Below are 21713 nucleotides of genomic sequence, written 5' to 3'. Positions count from 1 at the left end.
ATGGACATCATTTTACTAATGAACAGATTTTATAATTTATGATTTCAAGATAGCCTATGTTCATCTCCTTTTGTTTTTTTCTCAGGAAATGGAGATTTAATAAGGCTGAACCAGAATTTCACATTCATTCTCTTGCAAAAATTTATTGAAGGTCTGTTGATGTGAGACACTATACTCAAAGCTAAACTGTTTCAGTAAATATCTGATATTATAAAAATGGTCAATCTGAATAACATTCTTACACTCTGAGTAATTATGCCTTAATACTGAGACTAGTCTTAAAGATTGGTGGAATAGAACTGTTTTTGTTTTGTTTTGTTGTGATGCTGTAGAATGAACCCAACACCTTGCATGTGCTAGGCAAGCATGCTACCACTAAGCCATATCCCCAACCCAAGAACGGAGTTTTTATGCAAAGTCCCAGGGGTGTGTCTACTAAATAAATTTAGACTATTAGGCATAATCATCTCAGGCTTATTGTCCAGGCCATTGCATCTTCCCACCCAACTGCTTCTGTGTTTCACCAAAATAGAGTGACTCTCTTTGAATGTGAGCCTTTTAGAGCATTTTGTGAAAAATCAAGAGAATCACATGTCTTCCTCCAGTTTCTTTCCCTTTTTAACTCCCTATATCCCCTTATACTTCTAAACACCCAATAACCCACTCTACCTCTGCCAAACACACGAATGTCCATTCTGTCTCTCATTTTACTGAGGTTGCAATGTACTGACCTGAAATAGAATTCAGGGGAAAAAGGTATTATAAACATTCACTAAACTTCTGAAAATTTTTAAAGTTTAAAAGCTAGTTAAGTGGGTAATAGATAGTTGAGTTAGGTATTGTCACTAACACACTGGAAAAAAAGAATCAGAGAGGGCCCATGACTTGGTCCTTAATTTTTCACTTAAAGAGACCCAGGGCTTTTCAAAGAGAAGCTCTATTTTAACACTATTTATTGCACCAGGTTCACGGTCGGTGTGTCTGTCAGCACAATACAGAGGGCCCAAACTGTGAGAGATGCAAGGACTTCTTCCAGGATGCTCCATGGAGACCAGCCATGGGCTCTCAGGACAGCGCATGCAGATGTAGGTGAAAAAAACAAAAAGCTCTCGTATGGACTGAGTATGTTCTGCATTTCCAGGTTTGGAGACTACATAGTTCATTCATGTGGGGCTACAGGCAGCAGAGGTGATGAGGCTGTGACTCCCAGCTCCAGTTATATCACATCTTAATCTCTCCAGTTAGCTCACCTAGAAGAACCACCAACTTCTCCAACTGTCACTACAAATTAATTTTTTTAATGAAATAATATGTGTTTTGTGTGACACATTTTCAGAGGCAGGGCAGAGCCTTGTGATGGCAAAATAACCAAGGGCAACGCACAGAGATCTCCACCATCTTCCTGAATAGTCACGTGGTCCCAGAACAGGACCTTAAATCACAAGAGGAATGATGGGAGAAAGTAGGTGCAGGGTCGAGTTTGACAGGTTACTATGTGAAATAAAATATAAATTATTGTTAATAAAATATTCAGGTTGATAAGATGGTGTTTTTGTTTCTGGCAACATGTTTGTTTCCTCTGAATTTTGATGAACTTCTAAACAATCTTGTTATTTATCTTTTTTCCCCGGTTTTACAAAAATAGGACTTGAGAAAAAGAAAGGCCCTTAGAAGAGTTCTAGTAAAGAAGCCTTTTCCGTGATGGTCACTGTACACAGACCCAGCCAAACATGGACTAAACTTAGGCTGTTTATAGAAAACACACACACACACACAAGACAGTCGGTATAGACATTACCATAAAGACAAATAAATCCCTCCAAACAGACTAGCTGGCCCGCTAATCCTCTGGCTGAGCCCCAGATGAGATTTAAAATGACCTGCAACCTCTCTTCCAGCTCTTCTGTCCCTACAGAGGGACATATGCTGAACAGGGCTCAGCTCCATCTTATTTGAGAATCCGAATACATACAGAACACTTCAGGTGAAAAATTCAAATTTACAGAGTGTAAGTAGGTAAAAAGGCTCTCTATGAAACTACAAATATTACACTCTATGGCTTCTAGGTCACCTAAATGACTTATTTTGTTAGCATGATTTTTAAAAACTACACATTAAACATGGAAGGAACACATTTTATAGAAAGCATAGGCACAGGGGGCTGGAGTTGTGGCTCAGTGGCAGAGCGCTTGCCTAGCATGTGCAAGGCCCTGGGTTCCATATTCAGCGTCACATATAAATAAATAAAATAAAAGATCCATTGACAACTAAAAAATATTTAAAAAGAAAGAAAGTATAGGAGCAGAATCAGAGGGCTGAAAGGTCCCTGGAAAGCTGCAGTGGGGCCCTTTGTATCCCTGTTGCATCTCTAAAGAGGAGCCAGTGGCTGTGGCCAGCCTGAGAGGTGCAGGATTTTGTCTTTGTCGAATCTCTCAGACACTCAGGCCATCTCCTCCTTTCTCAGCATGTAGCTGTAATGGCCACTCTGACCGCTGTCATTTCGATCTGGCCAAGTACCTGGAGAGCGGCGGCCTCAGCGGGGGCGTGTGCGAAGACTGCCAGCACCACACCGAGGGCCAGCACTGCGACCGCTGCAGACCCCTTTTCTACAAGGACCCCCTCAAGGCCATCTCAGATCCTGACGCATGCCTGCGTGAGTCCCCGACCCGGCCCCACCCTTTCCACTTGTCTAAGGAAGTTCTAATTTGGTCTTGCTGGGGCTGCCAGTTCCCACTCTGCTTAACAGGGTCTCCAGACAACCCTATGGGTGAAGGGGGGCGTGCAAAAGCGCTTCAACTTTATGAGCTTTTCTTTCTCCAAACAAGTTGAGCCAAATAATCCAGGGGAGTCCTGAGAGTCTTGCAGCAGAACCTGATTCTATCAGGGAATCAGGAAACTGTTCTGAATTCAACCAGGAGGGCGGATGGCTTCCCAACATCCTTGCAGGTACCTTGACAATCATCAAAGTCCCGTTCAGGGAAGTAAGTGAAGAGGTGAAATTGCCTCTAGCATTTTGACTGACTGTAGACAATTCAATTTTGCTGTTTAGATGAATAATGTAAAGTATTGCCTTGCTTCATAAGATAAAAAAGAAAGAATGGGGGAAACTTTTTAAATTTCTTGGCTTTCATCTCAACTATTTTATATGAAATATTTTAACCACATACAAAATAATAGAAAAAGATATACCCACCTCAACTTTATCAAAACCTAATAACTTACACTATTGCCTCTTGGACTTTCTTCAATAAAACATAACAGGCACTCCAGGTCCCAATGTGTATCCACCCATTCCTCAACCCTCCTTCCTAGGGGTAAGCTCTTTCATGTATTAGGTATTTATCATTATCATGCTTGTTTTATGCTTTCATGTGTGTTTTGATCCACAAACAATATAGGTTGGCACATTTTCGAACTTTTGATAACAATGATTTTAGATAATAATACATACATATCCTTCAGAAACTTGGATATTTCATTCAACATTATACTTTTGAGGTTTGTCCATATCAAGTGACCCTGCTTCTTCCACTTTAATTTCTGTATTGAATTCCTTCCTATGACAAAGTTTATTTGTCCATTTTTCTTCTGATTCTACAATAAGCATTTTTGTATTTGTGACTTTGTGCACACACAAAGCCTATCCTTAAGCAACATAATGAAGAGTGTGATTTCTGGCACATGGGATTTGCCCGTCTTCAAATTGATTAGATAACATAGAATTGTCTTCTCAGTGGGTATGTCAATTGCCATTCACACCAATAGTGTAAAAAGTTCCTGTGGCTCTATATCCTTTCCAGCATTCAATTTTTGTTAATCTTGGTTTTGTCACACTTTTATTGAGTAAATGAAGTGCTATCTCATCATTGTTTTAATTTGCATTTCTCTGCATGACTAAGATTAAAATGAGGCAAGCAAAACACTGTTTAACCAAATGTATGGTAGCAATCACTGTCAGGTCATGTAAGTACAGGTTTGCCTCCTTAAATTTTGTACCCTAGGCACTTTGCTTGCCTAACTATAGTCTCATTGCTGTATGTTATGACCTAGATAAATACTCCAACCTGACTTGACATACCCTGTGTCAGTACCTGGGTCTGAGATCTTACTTATAAAGAAGTTGGTCTGCTATTGTTTCATGGATGCTGGTAGAAGACATGACACTCCTGGGCCAAAGAAAAAGAACCATATTACTCATGCCCAGCAAGCAATGAGATCATTGTGTTGGTTTAGATTCCCATGTACCCAAGACCCAAGTCCCAAGGATATTAGGTAGATGCTGCACACTTAATAAGCTTATGCCTCAGACAAGGAATTTTGAACTTGGAGATTTGTTGCTTTTATAACAAGTGAAAGCAAGCTTGCTCTTTGACAGAGGCAGATGTTACCTTATCTTTCAAATTCCTTGCTGCAAACACAACCCTAAGAAATGCCTGAGTAAAGAGCAATCAGGGCCTTGCATTGTTGATGTTTTAGCAAAAACCTTCAGGATGTCCAAGACCCATGGAGAATTGCCTCTTCTTGAAACCAGAAAACTCACTTCTTAGACTGTATCATCAATGTAATGTTAAAGCAAGGAAGGTTGCTTCAAACTTTAAATAATCATAATAAAATAAATTCTTAAACAAAAATAATTTAGTAGCCACCTAACTACATTCAATGTTCTAGATTTCAAACTAGGAATGATCAAATATATCACAATATAGAAAAAATATCAATAAAGGGTTTTGTTCTGATTAGTTAGCAGGCACTAATATAAAATTTAATTTATTTAATTTATGTGACCTGTTCAAAATTGACATAAAGAACTGAATTCCCAGAAAACATTTTTAGAGCAAGTTCCTGTGTCCCCAAATTTTTATCAGAATACCAGAATCTCTTCTCTCTCTCTCTCTCTCTCTCTCTCTCTCTCACACACACACACACACACACACACACACACATGCACATACCCCCCCACACCATTCACAACCTTTATTAAGGTTTTAAAAGTTATATATTTAGAAAATAAGTAGCTGGGTGTGATGGTGTATGCTTGTAATCCCAGCAGCTCAGAAGGCTGAGGCAGGAGGATTGCAAGTTCAAAGCCAGTTTCAGCAACTTAATGAGGCCCTAAGCAACTTAGCCAGACCCTGCCTCAAAAATAAATAAATAAATAAATAAATAAATAAAAATGTCTGGGGATATGTGTCAGTGATAAAGCACCCCTGGGTTCAATCCTCAGTACCAAAAAAAAAAAAAAAGAGAGAGAGAGATGAAATTACTTTTCTGGGTAGAATTAGAGAAATAGTAGTGTTTTGAAACAGATAATATAGAAATCTAGAAAGATATTTGGAAATAATAAACCAAATATTTTAAGCACATTAATAAAAGTCTTATTCCTTAAGAACTACTTAGTATAAACTTGGTGGTTCCTTCTTGGGGGGGAGGGTGCAAGTAACAAAAACTACTACCCTAATGTGAATTAAGTCATTGTTTGTAAACAAGGAGGTTTTCCAGGGATGGCAGATGAGGAACTTGTAACAAACTTCTTTCATGTGATGCTCAGTTTCTCCCAGTTCACCTAAACATGTACTTATTGTGTGTACACAGATGATGTGGATTGAGAAGATTGATTAGCACTCTCATATAAATTTTCTCTAAATTGTCCTTGCTTGAACCTAAACATTTACATAAATAGATTCCAGGCATAAAAGTTGATTAATTTTAAATCTTCTAGTAAATTTAACTAGTAAATTTAACTAGTAAATTAACTAGTAAATCTTCTAGTACTAGAAGATTTAGTACTAGTTAAATGCAATACAGAAGAGTAAAGATTTGGTAATAAAAGGTAAGATAATAAAAGTTTGTTCGAATCAAATTGCAACACCAGGAGGTTTTATTGGACTTCTAAAGGCTGGGACATGGGATTATTTCAAAGTTAAGTCACTCTTCGCTCACCCTGTCCCAAAAGGACTTCTATGCATCATTAAATCATACTCTAGAACTCAATGCTGACCCTTCTGAGTATTTCCCAAATAAAGTTCAGCTTTTTCTTTTTGACTACTTCTAAAATGGATCCAATCTTGTCCTTCCTTTTTGAAAGTAACTGGCTTTGACTAGAAGAAAATTGTAAAGTTTTTTTCTCCAAATCAAACAAAACCAAATTTTGGTTTTCCACAGTAAGATTTTATCACCTCACAATCCAATAACAATCAAACTTGAAAGATTCCATCAGACATCTACAAGTTTGCTTCAATGACAGCAAACAACTGGTTTGACTGGATTTTTTCCCACTGAACTCAATTTTTACACCTGAAGGTCTTCTTTTTGTTAATCCAAAGCAAACATATATAAAAGTGAGAAAGGTTTTTCTTTAAAACAAGATGTTCATTTTTTTTACATTTATTGCATTCTTTAAAAGTACAATTCTTTGGAAACACACAGACACAAAGGAACAAGAGACAGTGGCAGTCAACCACTACCTACTATCCCAAGGTCACCAGTGCTATTTCAGCATATATCTAGACACCTCCAATAATGAGAAGGTCACTGCTATATGGGATAGATTGGGTAGCCCTAACTAATAGAGAGCTCTTCCTTATCCTCAAAGTCTACATTTTGTAACCTCTCCCCTCTCGTCCTTACTCTGTCCACTGGAATTATTCATACTATCAGAATCCCTTTTCATGACACTTCCTTCCTTGAGCTATTCAAATTTCTATTTAAAATTTTTTTTGAAAAATGTGCCAGGCACATTTGTCCTGTGGTCTCAGCAACTTAGGAGGCTAAAGCAGGAGGATTGCACGTTCCAGGCTAACTCAGCAACTTAGCAAAACCCTGTCTCAAAAAAAAAAAAAAAGGAGTGGGGAGACTGGGGATGTAAATCAGTGGTAAAGCACCTCAGGGTTCAATCCCCAGTACCAACCAACAAATACTAAAAATAAAAATAAAATTTTTTAAATGCTGCTTATGTTATATAGTATCTATTTGCCTGGTTTTCCAGAATCTCCTCATCCAAGCCTTGGCTTCATTGATAGATTTCCAAAGTGAAAAACTTTGGAAATGTTTTTCCAGGGATATGACTACAGCTCACTGTTCCCTCCCTTTCTTTCTTGTAGGTGTTTCAAGAAAAATCACAAAGAATGACAGTACTTTCCTTGCAATGTAGTTTTTCTATGATGGAGAATAACAGACTTAACTTTTACCCATGTTTCAGAGATTTGACAGACATTTTATGTGATCTTCTCTTTTTTCTCATGTCCTTGCAATGAGATATATAGCTTCACAACATCCCACTTTAAACTTATGTCTTGACCTTATTTTCATTTTTAGAGTGTATTTTTTAACCTGTTGTTCTGAGTTGAAATTCCCATAAAATAAAATTAGCCATTTTAAATGTGCAACCACCACATCTACCTAGTTCCAAAACATTTTCATCAACCCAAGAAGAATTACTCCACTCTTAACTTCCAGTTTTCAAAATAGCAGTCATCCTCTGGTTCTCCAACTTTAGAATTATTTAAAATATTTTTAAAATATATGTATGAAATTACTTGATATGTTTCATGAATAAGAATCTGAGAGATATTTCTGAACAGCCCTTGCCCATTTGTCTGAAGAGGTACACATACTTATTTAAGCAAAGTAAAATAGTTCCAGCATGGGTAAAATGCTATGCTTATATTTCAGGTTTTCTACGATTTTCAATTAACTAAGACAATGGATTTCTATGTCCCCAGCTTGTGAATGTGACCCTGATGGGACCGTATCTGGTGGCATTTGTGTGAGCTACTCTGATCCTGCGGTGGGATCTGTGGCCGGCCAGTGCCTGTGTAAGGAGAACGTGGAAGGAGTCAACTGCGACCGCTGCAAACCCAACCACTACGGATTGAGCGCCTCTGACCCGCTGGGCTGTCAGCGTAAGTCTGGGCTGAGCCACCAGCCTGGGTGCATTTTAATCTTGATGTTGTCTCTGTCAACCTAAGAGTTCTGCTGGCCTCTGAGTCTTCCCACAATTGTTAGAAAGTTCGTGGATGTTTCTCTGTGGTTTACTGAGTTTATCATTAAGTACCAGCAGGGGGCGCTCATATTTTCCTGGAACAAACGAGAAATGCCAAGAAATTTAATGCCAAATTGCAAAAATCCCTAGAAAAATGGCCTCCACTAGGACTGTACATACAAATATATTCATGACTTCTCAGGCAATTTTCAAGTGGTGGTTTCTTTTTATTTTTTAAGTTATTTTTTCCTTTTCTTCTCTTGCCCCTCCTAATACTGACTCATAACTTCTCTGACAAAGAGAAGGGGGAAATTAAAGAAGCAAGGAAGGGGTTGAGGAGAAATAGAAAGAACCTCAGCAGTTGTCAGGGGCTCAGTGCTCAGGCTCTTGGCTATAGGAGCACAGAAGTTGATTGCTGCTTAGGGTCTCCTGGAAGGGCTGATTCCTCTGGGTAGTCTGGGTAAATAATTTCCATTTGGTCAGAACATCCTACTCCATATTTTGCCCATGGAAGGAACTGCGGATTATTTGCATGTTTAGAGGACAACAGGCTGAATCTTTCTGTCATAAAATGCTCTTCTCAGGTTTCATGGCAAAATTAAATGTCATGATAATGAATTATACAGTCAAGTCAATTTTCCATCACACCTTTCAAGCACGCCAGGTCTCTGGTTCAGTGATTAATGTGATTTGAAAATCTGCAGTATATTGGTTTGGGGAATGTTTGTGTGTGTGTGTGTGTGTGTGTGTGTGTGTGTGAGAGAGAGAGAGAGAGAGAGAGAGAGTGTATAACAGCTTTAGAAACATAATTAATGTGCCATAAAATTTATTATTTAAAGAGTGCAATTCATTGATTTTTAGTACATTCAGAGATGTGTAGCCATCAACACATTGATTTTAGGACATTTTCATCACCACAAGAAGGCATCCTTTTTCTGGGTGTATACCCAAAAGAGTTGAAAGCAGACACGTGAAAAGATATTTGTTCACCTGTGTCCTAAGCAGCGCCATTCACAATAGCCAGAAGATGAAAGTAACCTAAGTATACATCAAGGGATGGGTGGATAAGCAAAATGTAGTATGTACACACAAAGGAATATTATTGAGCCTTAAAGGAAGGAAATTCTGACACACATTGCAACATCATGAAGCCTAAGGATACTACGCTAAGTGAAATACAACAGTTGCAAAAAGACAAAAACAGTAAAATTCCACTTATATGAGGCACCTGGAGTATTCACATTCATAGAGACAGAAAGTAGAATGAAGGTTGCCAGGGACTTAGAGGAAGAGGAACCAGAAGTTATTGCTTAATGGGTACAGAATTCTAGTTTGCAAGATCAAAAGAGATTGGTTGCACAATATAAATGTACTTAACAAAACTGAAAAATGTTAAGATGGTAATTTTGTTATATGAATTTTACAAAAAAACAAAAGCCATAAGTTTCTACCTCCCTCTACCACCCATGACCAAAGGCAAATACATATCTATATTCTCTCATTATAGATTTGCCCGTTGTGATTATTTCATACAAATAGAATCATATAGGCCTTTTGTAATTGGCTTCTTTCACTTAGTATAATGTCTTCAAGGTTCATCTATATTGTAATATGTATTAGTCTTTTTTTTTTTTTTTTTCTGAATAGTAGTCCATTGGACCACATTTGATTTAGCCATTTATCAGTTGGTGGACTTGAGTTGCTTCCTCCAACACTGGATTTTCCTGCAGGGGAAGAGTACACCTTCCTTTGGTAGCATAACTTCTTAACCTTTACAACACAAGCATGAAGCTGGGCATGGTGGCACACACTCGTAATCCCAGTGACTCAGGAGGCTGAGGCAAGAGGACTGCAAGCTTGAGGCCAACCTCAGCAACTTAATGAGGCCCTCAGCAACTTAGGAAGATTCTGTCTTAAAAAAAATAATAAAGCTGGGGATGGGGATGTAGGCAGTGGGAGATGCCCCTGGGTTCAATCCTCAGTATCAAAAAACAAAACAAAGCAACATAAGCAGGACTCAGAAATTTCTGTAAGTGAAAAAGAAAAAGAAGTGGGAGTGTGAAAACATTACAAAGCAGTAAAAAAGAAACAGAGAGGGAAATGGTAGACGTATCTGCAGAGAGGGAGCTGTCAGTGAGAACCAGGAAGCTTGGAAATTCCTGCCCTGAGTTGCCGGCCTGGCCAGCATCACTCAGAATAACTGTGCCAGTACTCCAGTTTACACCTCCTCCTCCACTGGCTTGTGGCCTCCTGATTGCCATCCGATAAAACTACTTAAGAACTCTGGAAGTGTCTAGAACAGGATTTCCTCTGTGGGGTTGTATGCAGTACAATAATCGTGCTGCCAAGCAGACAGTGAACCCAGCAGGGCAGGCTGCTTTGTGTTCTTGTGACCATGCATCTTACTCATTGTGACTATTAAAGACATTTCCAAAAGTGGGGGAACTAAGAATGAGAATGATCATATATACTGTGCTTTCAGCCTGCAACTGCAACCCCCTTGGGAGTCTGCCACTCAAGACTTGTGATGTAGATACAGGTCAATGCTTGTGCCAGGCCTATGTCACCGGACCACACTGTGAAGAGTGCACTGTATGTATTGACCTATAATTTTCCTTTAACAGTTATGCAGATTTCTACTGCCATTGCCTAGAAGAAACTTGGTCTTGTTAATTGCTTTCCTTGTTCTACTCTAGTTCAATACTCGCAGGGTATGAGTATTGATACTACAGAAATGGGTAAACACTATGCATCAGCCTTCCCTATCCCCAGCCCCTGCAGACAGCTTTTAAATATTTACTAGCACACCACTGGATTGGACTGAACTGACCCAGGCAGAGATGCCAATAGTATATCCATTGCTTCCCTGAGAGTGCCCAGCAGTAGAGTAGAACACTTACCTACCCCCTTTTTGGTCCACAAGACCATATGACCTTTCTTTTTATTTATTTTTCCTTTTTTATTTCTTTATTTTTTTTATTTGTTCAAATTAGTTGTACACTACAGTAGAATGCATTTATACATTTTGATAGATACATATTTTAGGATCACACTGTTATCTTAATGTACATAATCCCCTTACCCCCCCTTACCACTGTCTGCCTAAAAATATTTCAGATGAGCTCTTAAAAGAACAACGAAAAACAATCTTGAGCTTAAATATATTTTAGATTCCTATGGGAAATAAACCCTTGGGTTTTTCACACACCGCTAAATATATGAACATGTATGTTCTAAAGTTAGTAAAATAAAATGTTTTCACTCCGTAAGAAATGTGTCATGCAGTTAAGGAGTTCCAACCCAATTCTTTTCTTTGTTTTCCAATCTTGGCAGCCCACCATGACATTTTAGAAAGAGAAAAACAAAAACTTAACCTAATAAAAGAACAGTGACCTTGATGTGTCTGAAGAAATGTAGCTGATAAATAAGAAACATATGCCCATGAGGAAATAGTTTTGCGCTAATATTTTAAGTCATTTTCCTGAAAATATAATAGGCTGGGGCAGAGGAAGTAGGGTAAGAAGCAAGAAAGAAAATATGAAGAAGAAACTGTACGTAAGACAGTTCAGGTAATATGGAAGCTTTACACAAAAAGAGAAAGGTCAGCCTTGCCCATCTATTGGGTGTGCAACACCAAGAAAGTTGCTCAGGTGTGCAGCAGGATTGCTGAAGACACCAAATCAGGTTGTCCCAGGCCAATCTTGGGTTCAGGTTGATGTCGTGATAATGAATCACATAGACTTGGGCTCAGGCTAGACTGCCTGAATGGCTGTCATGACAGCATACCTGGCTGGGAAAGGTCTTTCACAACCACATCCTGAGTAGAAAAGCTCATTTCACTTTTTTTTTTTTTTTTTTTTTTTTTTTTTTTGGTCCTAAGACCAAGTAATATGAAAAGTTCTATGCTGAAGTTTATACACATTGTGTCAATGTTTAGTGTTTGAAATCGAAATTTTAAGTAAAATTGGATGTACAATTTTTACCAAGATAACAAAAAAATAGAAATATTGAAGAGCACTCCAAACAAGAGTTTCATACCTACTAAGATCTAAATTTTATTTGAGCATGCTAAATTGAAATTGGAGGAAGAAGTATTTTTCTGAGCATTTCATAATAAATGTTATCAGACTTTAAGAAAAAAAAAAAGCTGTTTATATCTCACCAGCTGTTTGTACTGCATAAAGGGCAAGATGTTGCAATGTTGAGAAAGCCTTGCACCAGAGTTGACTCTCACAAGGGTTCACATTATGCCAAGACAACTGATTTATGAATGGTTGTCTCTACTGACTGGGATTTTCATAGAGTATCTTAAAATCTGCTTGACTGATTTTTCTACCCCAAAAATATTTCAGTGCCGTTTAAGTAAAACCTCTGTGGATTATCATGGTAAGGGAACCTACTGATTTTAGTTAAAGAGTTGCAAATAAGATGTCAGAAGACCATCTTACAGAGACCTTAAAGGACCCTGCCTGAGCAAAAATCGGTGCTGTAAGAGGATTATTGGCTCCTGCTGTGTTTCCACTTGAAGCAATACGTGGACAACCCCTCTGTCCCCTGTAGTCGAGTGCTGCAGATGGGAAAGATGTATCCATGGAGATCCTTCTCCAGGATCTCCAAGGAAGGCTGATGTGTGACAGTTGCACTGTAGTGATTTCAGGGTCGCACTTCAGGGCAGCAAATATCTTCACAGCTGGAATGCACTCAGCTCTTTCTCTGTGTAGGTTGGCTACTGGGGACTGGGGGATCAACGCCCTGGATGTTCTCCCTGTGACTGTGATATTGGAGGTGCTTATTCCAACGTGTAAGTCAGTGAAATGAATGATGAAGATTTGCATTGACATTCCCTGCTACCACATGAAAGCCCATGCTATTCTGATGCGCTCGTGGTCACAGGTGAAGGGGTTTATTCCATGATAGACAAAGGGTGTTGAAAAGCGAGGAACCCGAAACATTCCCAAAGCCCAGGTATAGTGATAAACAGGGTGAGGTAAACGATTCCTGTCTGACTGTCCCCCAGGCGATGGGGTGGGTGAGGGGAAATGTGTGATTCAACTGCTGGAAACACCAACTCTGTGCCAGCCTGTAAAGTGGGTCCAGTGCTCTGCTCTGCCCAGTTTGGGGAGCAGAACCAGAGAGGAAAGAATGGCTGCCTGGGTTCCCTGGATCTGAAGTCTCTTTTCCAGATGAGGCAGGTGGAGCCCACAGCCTCCCGACAGGCTCCCTCAGGACTGTGAGTAGATGGGTCCAGACTCAGGGGGCCCTTGGCCAGGCACCCCACATCCGCACTTCACCCTCAGCCCCTCCGTGTTCCTGCACATGGCATTTTCCCTTCAGGTGCTCACCCAAGGATGGGCAGTGTGAATGCCGTCCGCAGGTCACTGGTCGCAGCTGCAATGAACCTGCCCCCGGCTACTTCTTCGCCCCTTTGAATTTCTATCTCTACGAGGCAGAGGAAGCCACGCCACTCCAAGGACTCGCGCCTTTGGTGAGCATCTCCTTGACTTTCCCCACAGACTTCACTCAATGGCATGTCAGTAAATACATACAACCCACTCTTGAGATCGTGGTTTGGGACCTAGGAGAATGCTCTTGCCCACAGATGCAGACTGAAGTAGTGTTATATCATGCAATTGCAGATTATATAAGTTCCAAGGCAGAGTCTGTGTCATTTATCTGTGTAGCCCAGTTCTAGCAGAGCCTGGAGCATAAAGGTGAATTGGGTCACACAGACTTTACTTTTTGCTCTTTTATGATCGCCCACCGCCCGCGGGGACAATCACAACGCGTAGGCTCTTCTTAGGCACAGGAACCAAAAAGCCGTTTATTCCACAAGTCTCAGACTTATATTGAGAACATCAGTCTATCAGAGAGTAGACTACCAGGAAAGTCAGCCTATCAAGGAACAGTCTCCAGGCAGATACCAGGATCGCCTCATGTACAACAGCCAACCAGAGTTACTTCCTAAAACTTGTTTACGAGTGCAGCTAAGTCTGGCAAGCTGCCAGGCGCCATTTTAGAGATCGGGCCACGGTGTGGCTCTGGGGCCCTCAGAGCCCGCCCCTGACACTCTTTCAGTGGACTCGTCAGACAAAATGTGTTTATTGAGCATCTACTTCTGCCTCTCCCATGGCACAGAAACAGTGAGAGCATAGGGTGCCTGTGTGTTGCATTCACCTTTGTTGAACTAATGCCTTAAACAGTGCCTGACACAGCATAGGGACTTTATGGGTGTCTGATAATGAGTAACTAAAGGACATAAGACTCTCAGAGTGTGATTCCAGTCATAGATAGGAATATGGTGAAGGAAAAGGTGATTCAAGGTGAAAGTCTCTAAGCCTGTGAAAGTCAATTCTGAAGACAAGATTTAGATAAAGAAAGTCGGGGAACTCATTCCAGGTTCCAGGATCTGAGTTATTTCCTGGGATCCCTTCCTTAACTGAATTCTGCTGGTGGGGAGAAAGGACAATGCTGTTGCAGGCCTTAGAATTTGCTCTTTTAGTGACGAGAATTGAAACAAGAAGAAAGACTGATTGTCCCTGCTTAGAGCTTGGGACAGGGGAATCAAAATGAAATAATCCTGCGTCCATATTCTTCATGGACGTTAGTACTGCATCCAGGCCTGGGTGCAACTCAGTGGTAGGGCTTTTCCCTGACTTTAATGACGTCCTGAGTTTGATCCCCAGCATCACACACACAGAGACACACATACACATCACATTGCATGACGGTGACTAAAATAAGCAAAAGGAAAGGAATATTGATATTTATACTTAGGTCATAAGTACAAATACAATTGTTCCCATCTTTTAGATTTAAAAAACACATAAAATAAGCATTAGCTAAAACAAAGACTGTTACTTAAAAAACACATAAAATAAGCATTAGCTAAAATGAATAGACTGTTACTTAACATTAATTAAGTATGTGCTGTGTGGTGGGTGCTGACAAAGAATAAATAGGATAATATCGAGTATGCTAACACAGCTCTGAACCAGGGATTGCAGTTGAGTGCCCAGAAGAATGTTGATTTCATTCATTAGGGGCCTGTCACTCACGACATGAATCCTTATTACTCCCTCCATGGCTTGACAACAAACAAACAAACAAAAACCTGAGGACATAGAATAGGTTTGAATGGTAAGCAAATTTTTCTTAAAAGATTAGAAGTAATGCCTATGGCAAAAGAAAGAAAATTCAAGATGGGATTGCTATTTCGTGTTAAAGGACAACAATGTGAATAAGTTTCCTCCTCCTCTGAGGACGTGACCTTCAATAGAAGTAGAAAAGATATAAACTGGGCACCCTTTAATTATGTGCACATTCTTTTAACACATTTTTATGATTTGCTCCCTATGCTGTTGCTGCAGTTTGTTATTTGTATTGTTAATACAACTTCCATTCATTTCATTTAATATTTAAGGCTTCACACTTATCTCATTTATCAACATTATCTCATTAAACTCTTTGAACAACCTAAGTATTATCATCCCTAATTTCAAGATGAAGGAAAACATCCTGAGACATTAAGTACTATTCCCAAATTCATGCATGCGGTGGACAGCAGGGTCTGGATTAAAACCCAGGTACATGTGGTTTTGAAGTTCTTGTCCTATAGTAAGCTATTACTTACCCACATGCAGGAATGCTGAGCTCCAGGCTGAGGGCAGTATAAAAAGGGATTAGTTAGGGACTCTGGGCCTCAGGAGTCCTGAATCTAATCCACACCTTTATAGATATCTGAAGATATGCAGGATGAGGGTAGAGCCCTATAACTGGGGAGTCAATAAGTGTGTGAGAACTTCTGAGCCATGAGGGATCCTTAGGAATGGGCTTCATACATAGGTAGAATAATTTGAACCAAGACTCAAAACAAAGGATTGTGGAATAGATGAGAAGACAGTCCAACCAGAGAAAGTTATAAATAACATCTCAGAGGAGAAACAATGTGGGTGTATTCACAAATAGAGTAGGGCGTTAAGACAGGGGAGAGGGCCAGGTGCAGCACCGAGCACCTGTAGTCCCAGGTATTCACAAACGGAGGCAGGAGAATCCATTGAGCCCAGGAGTTAGAGACCATCCTGCAACATAGCAAGACCCTGTCTTGTTTAAAAAAATAAAAATAAAAAAACTAACACAGTACAAAAAAATACAACACGTAAAATACAGAGGATGTGCCACCTCCTACCAAGGATGCTATGTTTTGTTTTTTGGGCAGTGAGAGCTCATGAAGATCATCCTCAGTGTCCTTGCAGAAGAGAAGCCTGGGTTGGAGAGAAGTCTGCAATAACTGAGACAGAATAAATAAGGATCTACATTAAGAGGAGCAAAGAGAAGGGAAAGGTGGAGATGGAAATATAAATGGACTTAAGCCCAAGACTACATCTTAAAATTATGGCATCTAATAGATACATTTTTTTAAAACTCTCATTAGAGGACAGAAAGGAATTACAATTAACTTTCTTGGTGACTTTTTAAAGGTTGTATGTGTCCTTGCTACTCAAAATATAATCTGCAGACCAACAATATCAGCATCACCTGGGAGACCACTAGAGGCTCAGCACATCCCTGGCACTGAGGCAGATTCACATTTTAACAAGATCCCTGGGTGATTCCTGTGCAGTTTGCAAAGCAGATTTAAATTTTCTTTCAGAAATGATGTGAAAGAGAGGAATGGGGAATGAGTCACTACTCTCCATGTAGGAAAAAACATGAGTTAAAGTCACAACAAGTTAATATTGCTTGAACTTAATAGAATATGGAACTTAATTCTGTCTAGTATAGAGTTAATGTTAATTCCATAATATGCGTTTTTCCTATGATAGTAGTTTATAGTCTTGTGTTATAAGAGGAACACAATTGGTTAAGTGACATAATGCCACTGTGGCCTGTGCAAAGGGTCATTATCACAGAGTGAAGCAGGAGGGCGTGACTCAGCCTGACTGAGGGTCTGAACAGCAGATTCTGGAACAATGGAGTCTCTGAAGCAGGCCACAGCTGATCTCAGGACTACAAGTTCATGATGAACTACCAGGGCACCTGTGAAATTAATCTCGCTTGTAAAACCAACAGTGAAACATCAACCAGGCAAACATCAGTGTGCAGGGTTCAGTGAGAATTGGGAAACACAAGACAATGGGAGACTTGAACTAGGTCAGTAACTGGACAACTGTGGAGATGACAGAATAGAGAAGCCCATAAAATCCAGGATTTTAAGGAAACTGGAGTTGCATGAACATGATTCCTCTCCTTCGGTTTGATGAAATTTGGCTATCTTGGCATAACCTCTCATGGGAACTCACAAGACCAAAGTTTACAAGCTAAGAGTAGTTGGTCTGGAGAGCGTCAAAAGTTACAATACCTAATAATTCTGTGAATCTCTATACCATGTCTATTGTTGATTTTCTCCAACTTTCTCTTTGAGATTTTTGCTTTTAAATATAGCATTGGTATTCTTTTAAAAGGCATAGATCCGAATTGAAATTTTTCTCAGTTAAAGCTTTCACTAATGTAGAATCTTTTAAAAGAGAACCCAACATGTGGCCTCAGGACCACCCAAATTTTCCCATTTTCACAGAGAAACATCAACTACAAACTTGAAACTACCTGCATTACTTCTTCCTGGAGCTATTAAGTGAGAATCATGATTAACATCATTTGAGTCATCGTACAATCTGAAGCTCTTGAGCTATGGTGTGATTGATGCCTTCAATGATTAGCTAAACTGTCATCTCTCCTCTTTTTAAGATATTAGCAACAGCTTTGCCAAAATGTGACGTGTATTTCCGGCAACAAGGAAATGACTTCAGAATTGACAAAGGAAATATAATACTGAAGAAAAATCAGAAACAAAGCACACATGCCGAGGAACAGAACGAGGTAAGCCGTTTCTTAGGGGCCATAGTTGTGTGCCACAGATGGACGTTCAGTCCTGCCCTCAGAGCCATGCCTGGCCTGCCCGAGCGCTCTGGCAGCATACGTGCTTATTGTCCTCGCAAATAGAAATGGAGGGAAGGAAGAACCAAACTTTAAGTAGTTAGAACCTCTGGGGGGAAACTTATTTATTATTTATTTATTGGGGGTACAACTTTTCACTTCTATGGTTGTACACAATGTAGATCCACACCATTCGTGTAATCATACATGTGCATAGGGTCATGATGTCTGTCTCATTCTACTATCTTTCCTTCCCCCACCCACTCCTGCCCCATTTTCCTCTACACCATCCAAAGTTCCTTCATTCTTCTCTCCACACCCCCCATGCCACCCCGCCTCATTACGTATTGTCATCTACTTATCAGAGAAAACATTTGGCCTTTGGTTTTTCTGGGCTTGGCCTATTTCACTTCGCATTATACTTTAATAGCTTCATTTCTCCTCAAAACATAAAGTTATAGAAAGCTGGGTTCTGGAGAGTTGGAGACTTTAGACACTGTTAACTCACAATTTCTTGTCATTTTAGTAAGGAGTGGTAAAGTGCTAAGGAATGGCTGCCCTGCCCTGCCCTGGGATGGTGTTGTGGCCATGCCATAGACTTGAGGTGGCTGTTGATGGTCAGTGCTGGTCCAGGTGCCTCCCATGGCTTCAACAAAACCCAAACACCTTGTAGCCATCCAACTATTGTTCACTTAAACATGGGGCCACTGTTGGCCTGTTTTGTCCATTGGTCTCTTCATTTGTTACACAGAGATGTTTACTGAGCATTCCCGTGCTTATCTGCACAAATAGGTACGTTGGAGAAGCGAAAGGAAACAGATGTTGACTGTTTCATTTACAAACCCAGCACCCAAAACAGTTCCTTCCACATAAGAGACCTTCTCAAGTGAATGAAGTGCTTGAACAATTGGAACAAAAATACTTGGACGTGGCACCTACCCTTAATTTTATTGTGAGGGAAATGAACCATATGCACCAACAACTGAAGTGTGGCTGGGTAGATTAAGGACCCTAGGGGAGCTGTGTGTAGCATGATATGGGCTTCAGATTAAGGAGAAATACCCCCACCTATAGGGCCAAAGAAGGCTTCATGGAGGTTGTTCCTTCTACCAGGTTCAAGTGCACCAATTAATATGATTTTGCTTTCTTGTACTTGTTTCTGTTCCCATGTATGTTCTCATGAAACCTCATTCTAGCGCTCCTCAATCTGAAATCCACTTGAAAGAGAAGAGTGGGCAATGAGTCAGCACTCTCCTCCCTGCCCATACCCTGTGGTGCAGATCCGTGATGCTCAAATTTTACTCCCTGGAAAGTTTGTTTAAAATGTCTCCAGAAATGTTACCTCAGGGAATGTGAGGCTGACCCAAAGTCTGCATGCTTGCCAGGCGTCCCACAGTGATTCTGAGACAGGCGGTCCATGACAGCACATTGAAAAACCCTGCTCGAAGCATCCAGTGCACACTCTCCCACTTCTTGCTTGAAATGACCACTTCTGTGTTATTAATCTGGAAAATTCTCCTCATCCCTTAAGATCCAATTCAGATTAATCTTTTTCTAATAATCCCTACTCTGACATCTGGATATAGTTAGCTGTTTCCTTCTCTGGGGTCCCATAGATCAGTCCTTTCAAACTGCAGATCTTGCCTATTAGTAAATAGGCCAAGAAGTCAACTTTGCTAGTTTAGTACAGCTGAAGAATGCATAACAATGTCATTATTTTGTGAAAATTTTGTTCCAGTTTCATATAAGTGTGTGTGTGCATACACATGTGCGTAGGCAGTGTCTTAGGCTAGATTCCCTGAAAGTGAAGATCACAGTGTGGATTTAGTTTCATGTGTTTTATTGAGTGACTGTTCATAAAACAAAAACAAAAACAAAAACAAGCAAAAAACTTCAAGGGGCGTAGGGAAGGAAGCTACAGAAGCGGGGAAAGTGAGCCAAGGAAGGACCTGGGGTAAAACCTAGCTTTGGCCTGATCCCCAGGGAAGCAGCAAAAAATAAATACCCAGCAGAGTTGTCCTCCACTGAGGCTCAAGGGCAGATCCACTGTACACGCATTATCAAGCATTGGTTGCAGGTGGGAAACCTTCCAGGTGAGCTGCCTCTTGCCAGCCAATAGCAATTCTCAAGAGAAGGGGGCAGGTGAGAGCCACAGCAGCCAACAATCAAGAGCTGGCAGAAGACTGTGCTGGCTTAGTAAAGGGGTCCTGGCAGCACGCATGAACATCTGCTAAAGCCCACTTCCTGCACACTCAGACCCTTGCTCAAAAATCAGAGAAGAGGGCTACTGAAAGTACTAAAATATAAAGCTTTTTACTTTCTTTCATGGTTTCGCTCTCAACTTGTCAAGAGTGTTTTTTTTTAATTTTCCATTCTATGTAGTTCTAAGTAAAGACATATAAAAATTTAAAATTATTAGTATAAATCTTGCCATTCGTGCAATGGTATTTTTCCATATTTTTATGGATGTGTTATAATCATACATGATAGTGGAATTCATTGTTACATATTTGTACATGATGCAATGGCAATTTCAACCACAAACAGAGCTTTCTAGTCACATGGAATCACTGAAATTTTTATTCAGATCTACATTGTTGGTTTGTAGTCATGTATACATATGTATTTCATTCTGACCTGTGGAAATGCTCAACTGTCTTAATTCATTCCTTGGTACGCATCCTGGTGGTGTCTTTCCACACCGGTTAGGGAGGAAAGACTGGAAGGAAAAGAAACTATGTGTTCCCCACCTTCTCTTTCCTTCTAGTCACCATTTCCAGTGGGAGTAGTTGGTTAGTAGAGGAAAATAACACGAATAGGAAAAGATACGATGGACTTCAATGGTTACCACATTCCTCAGGATGCCTTGCGTTTCGGCATTCACTCAAGTTCTGGCTCAGTCAGGAAGTGTGGCTTCTTAGAGCTGACAGCTGCACCGCTTACTTGGTTGTAGACATAGCACACTTACCTTCTCCTTCTCTCCTAACCAGGGGAACACGATGGCACTTTGAGCGTTTGATTATCAGCCTCAACTCAGACCCTATGTCCACTAACATTGAAAGATGTAGGTAGATCCCCTTACTCAATGGGCAGTTACTAAAGTAAATAACCATAGTTCTTTTTGAGGAATAAGAGAATCACACTTGGCCATGGCACTGAAGAGTCCTTCCTCATGAGACCCTGGTCTCTCTGTCACTGGTTTCTAGGACTGAAAAGTGGGCCAGATTTTGAAACCTGGGGGGAAAAAATCATGTCTTTCCTCTGGAGCAGCTGATCTCAGCCTTCAGCTAATCAGATTGCTAACTTTCGGTTATATACATTAAATAATGTCCATCTATCTTGTTGATTGCTCATCCATCTTGCTTCTAGGAACACAATGTTCTATTAATCATCTCCATAAAAGATTCCTGTGGGTCAGGCCCGCTTGTCTTCCATTTCAACCTTGCTGCCCATTATAATAATGATTACCCATCTCATTTCTGAGATTAAGTGCTGCCATCCAACCTTTGATAGTTTGGAATCCTGCCATCCACACTGCTAACAAGGAACTCAGTTTTGTAGTAGTGCTTCTTACCAGTCTACAGAAGAGTCAATACTAGCTTCTCAGTAATGCTGGTCCTCCCTTCACCTTCTCATTCCTCACTATTTTGGTAAAACAGTTTTTCCACCACAAACCTAGTTAGTTGGTGGGTTTTCCAATCCTATATCTTAAATCCATCCTAGCATGTCTATTCATTTGAGTTCTTTATCTCTCCCTGCACATCCTGCTACAGCCCTTCTAGCATCTCAACTTTATTTA

The 21713-nt window shown here is 40.2% G+C and overlaps 1 protein-coding gene across 1 annotated transcript in view; it reads left to right on the top strand.

The window, feature by feature from the left end:
• Lamb4 (laminin subunit beta 4) overlaps positions 1 to 21713 on the top strand; it is a 100712-nt gene that overhangs the window by 28670 nt on the left and 50329 nt on the right. Inside the window, exons 9-15 of the mRNA XM_047562692.1 lie at positions 965 to 1085; positions 2465 to 2653; positions 7722 to 7901; positions 10464 to 10573; positions 12703 to 12782; positions 13316 to 13466; positions 17726 to 17857. Coding sequence (XP_047418648.1) covers positions 965 to 1085; positions 2465 to 2653; positions 7722 to 7901; positions 10464 to 10573; positions 12703 to 12782; positions 13316 to 13466; positions 17726 to 17857 — 963 coding nt within the window. The remainder of the gene's footprint in view (positions 1 to 964; positions 1086 to 2464; positions 2654 to 7721; positions 7902 to 10463; positions 10574 to 12702; positions 12783 to 13315; positions 13467 to 17725; positions 17858 to 21713) is intronic.

Source organism: Sciurus carolinensis, chromosome 8 (assembly GCF_902686445.1).
Source record: "Sciurus carolinensis chromosome 8, mSciCar1.2, whole genome shotgun sequence".
Lineage (NCBI taxonomy): Eukaryota > Metazoa > Chordata > Mammalia > Rodentia > Sciuridae > Sciurus > Sciurus carolinensis.
Note: the sequence above shows the minus strand (reverse complement) of the source record. Positions and strands in the feature narration are given on the sequence as shown.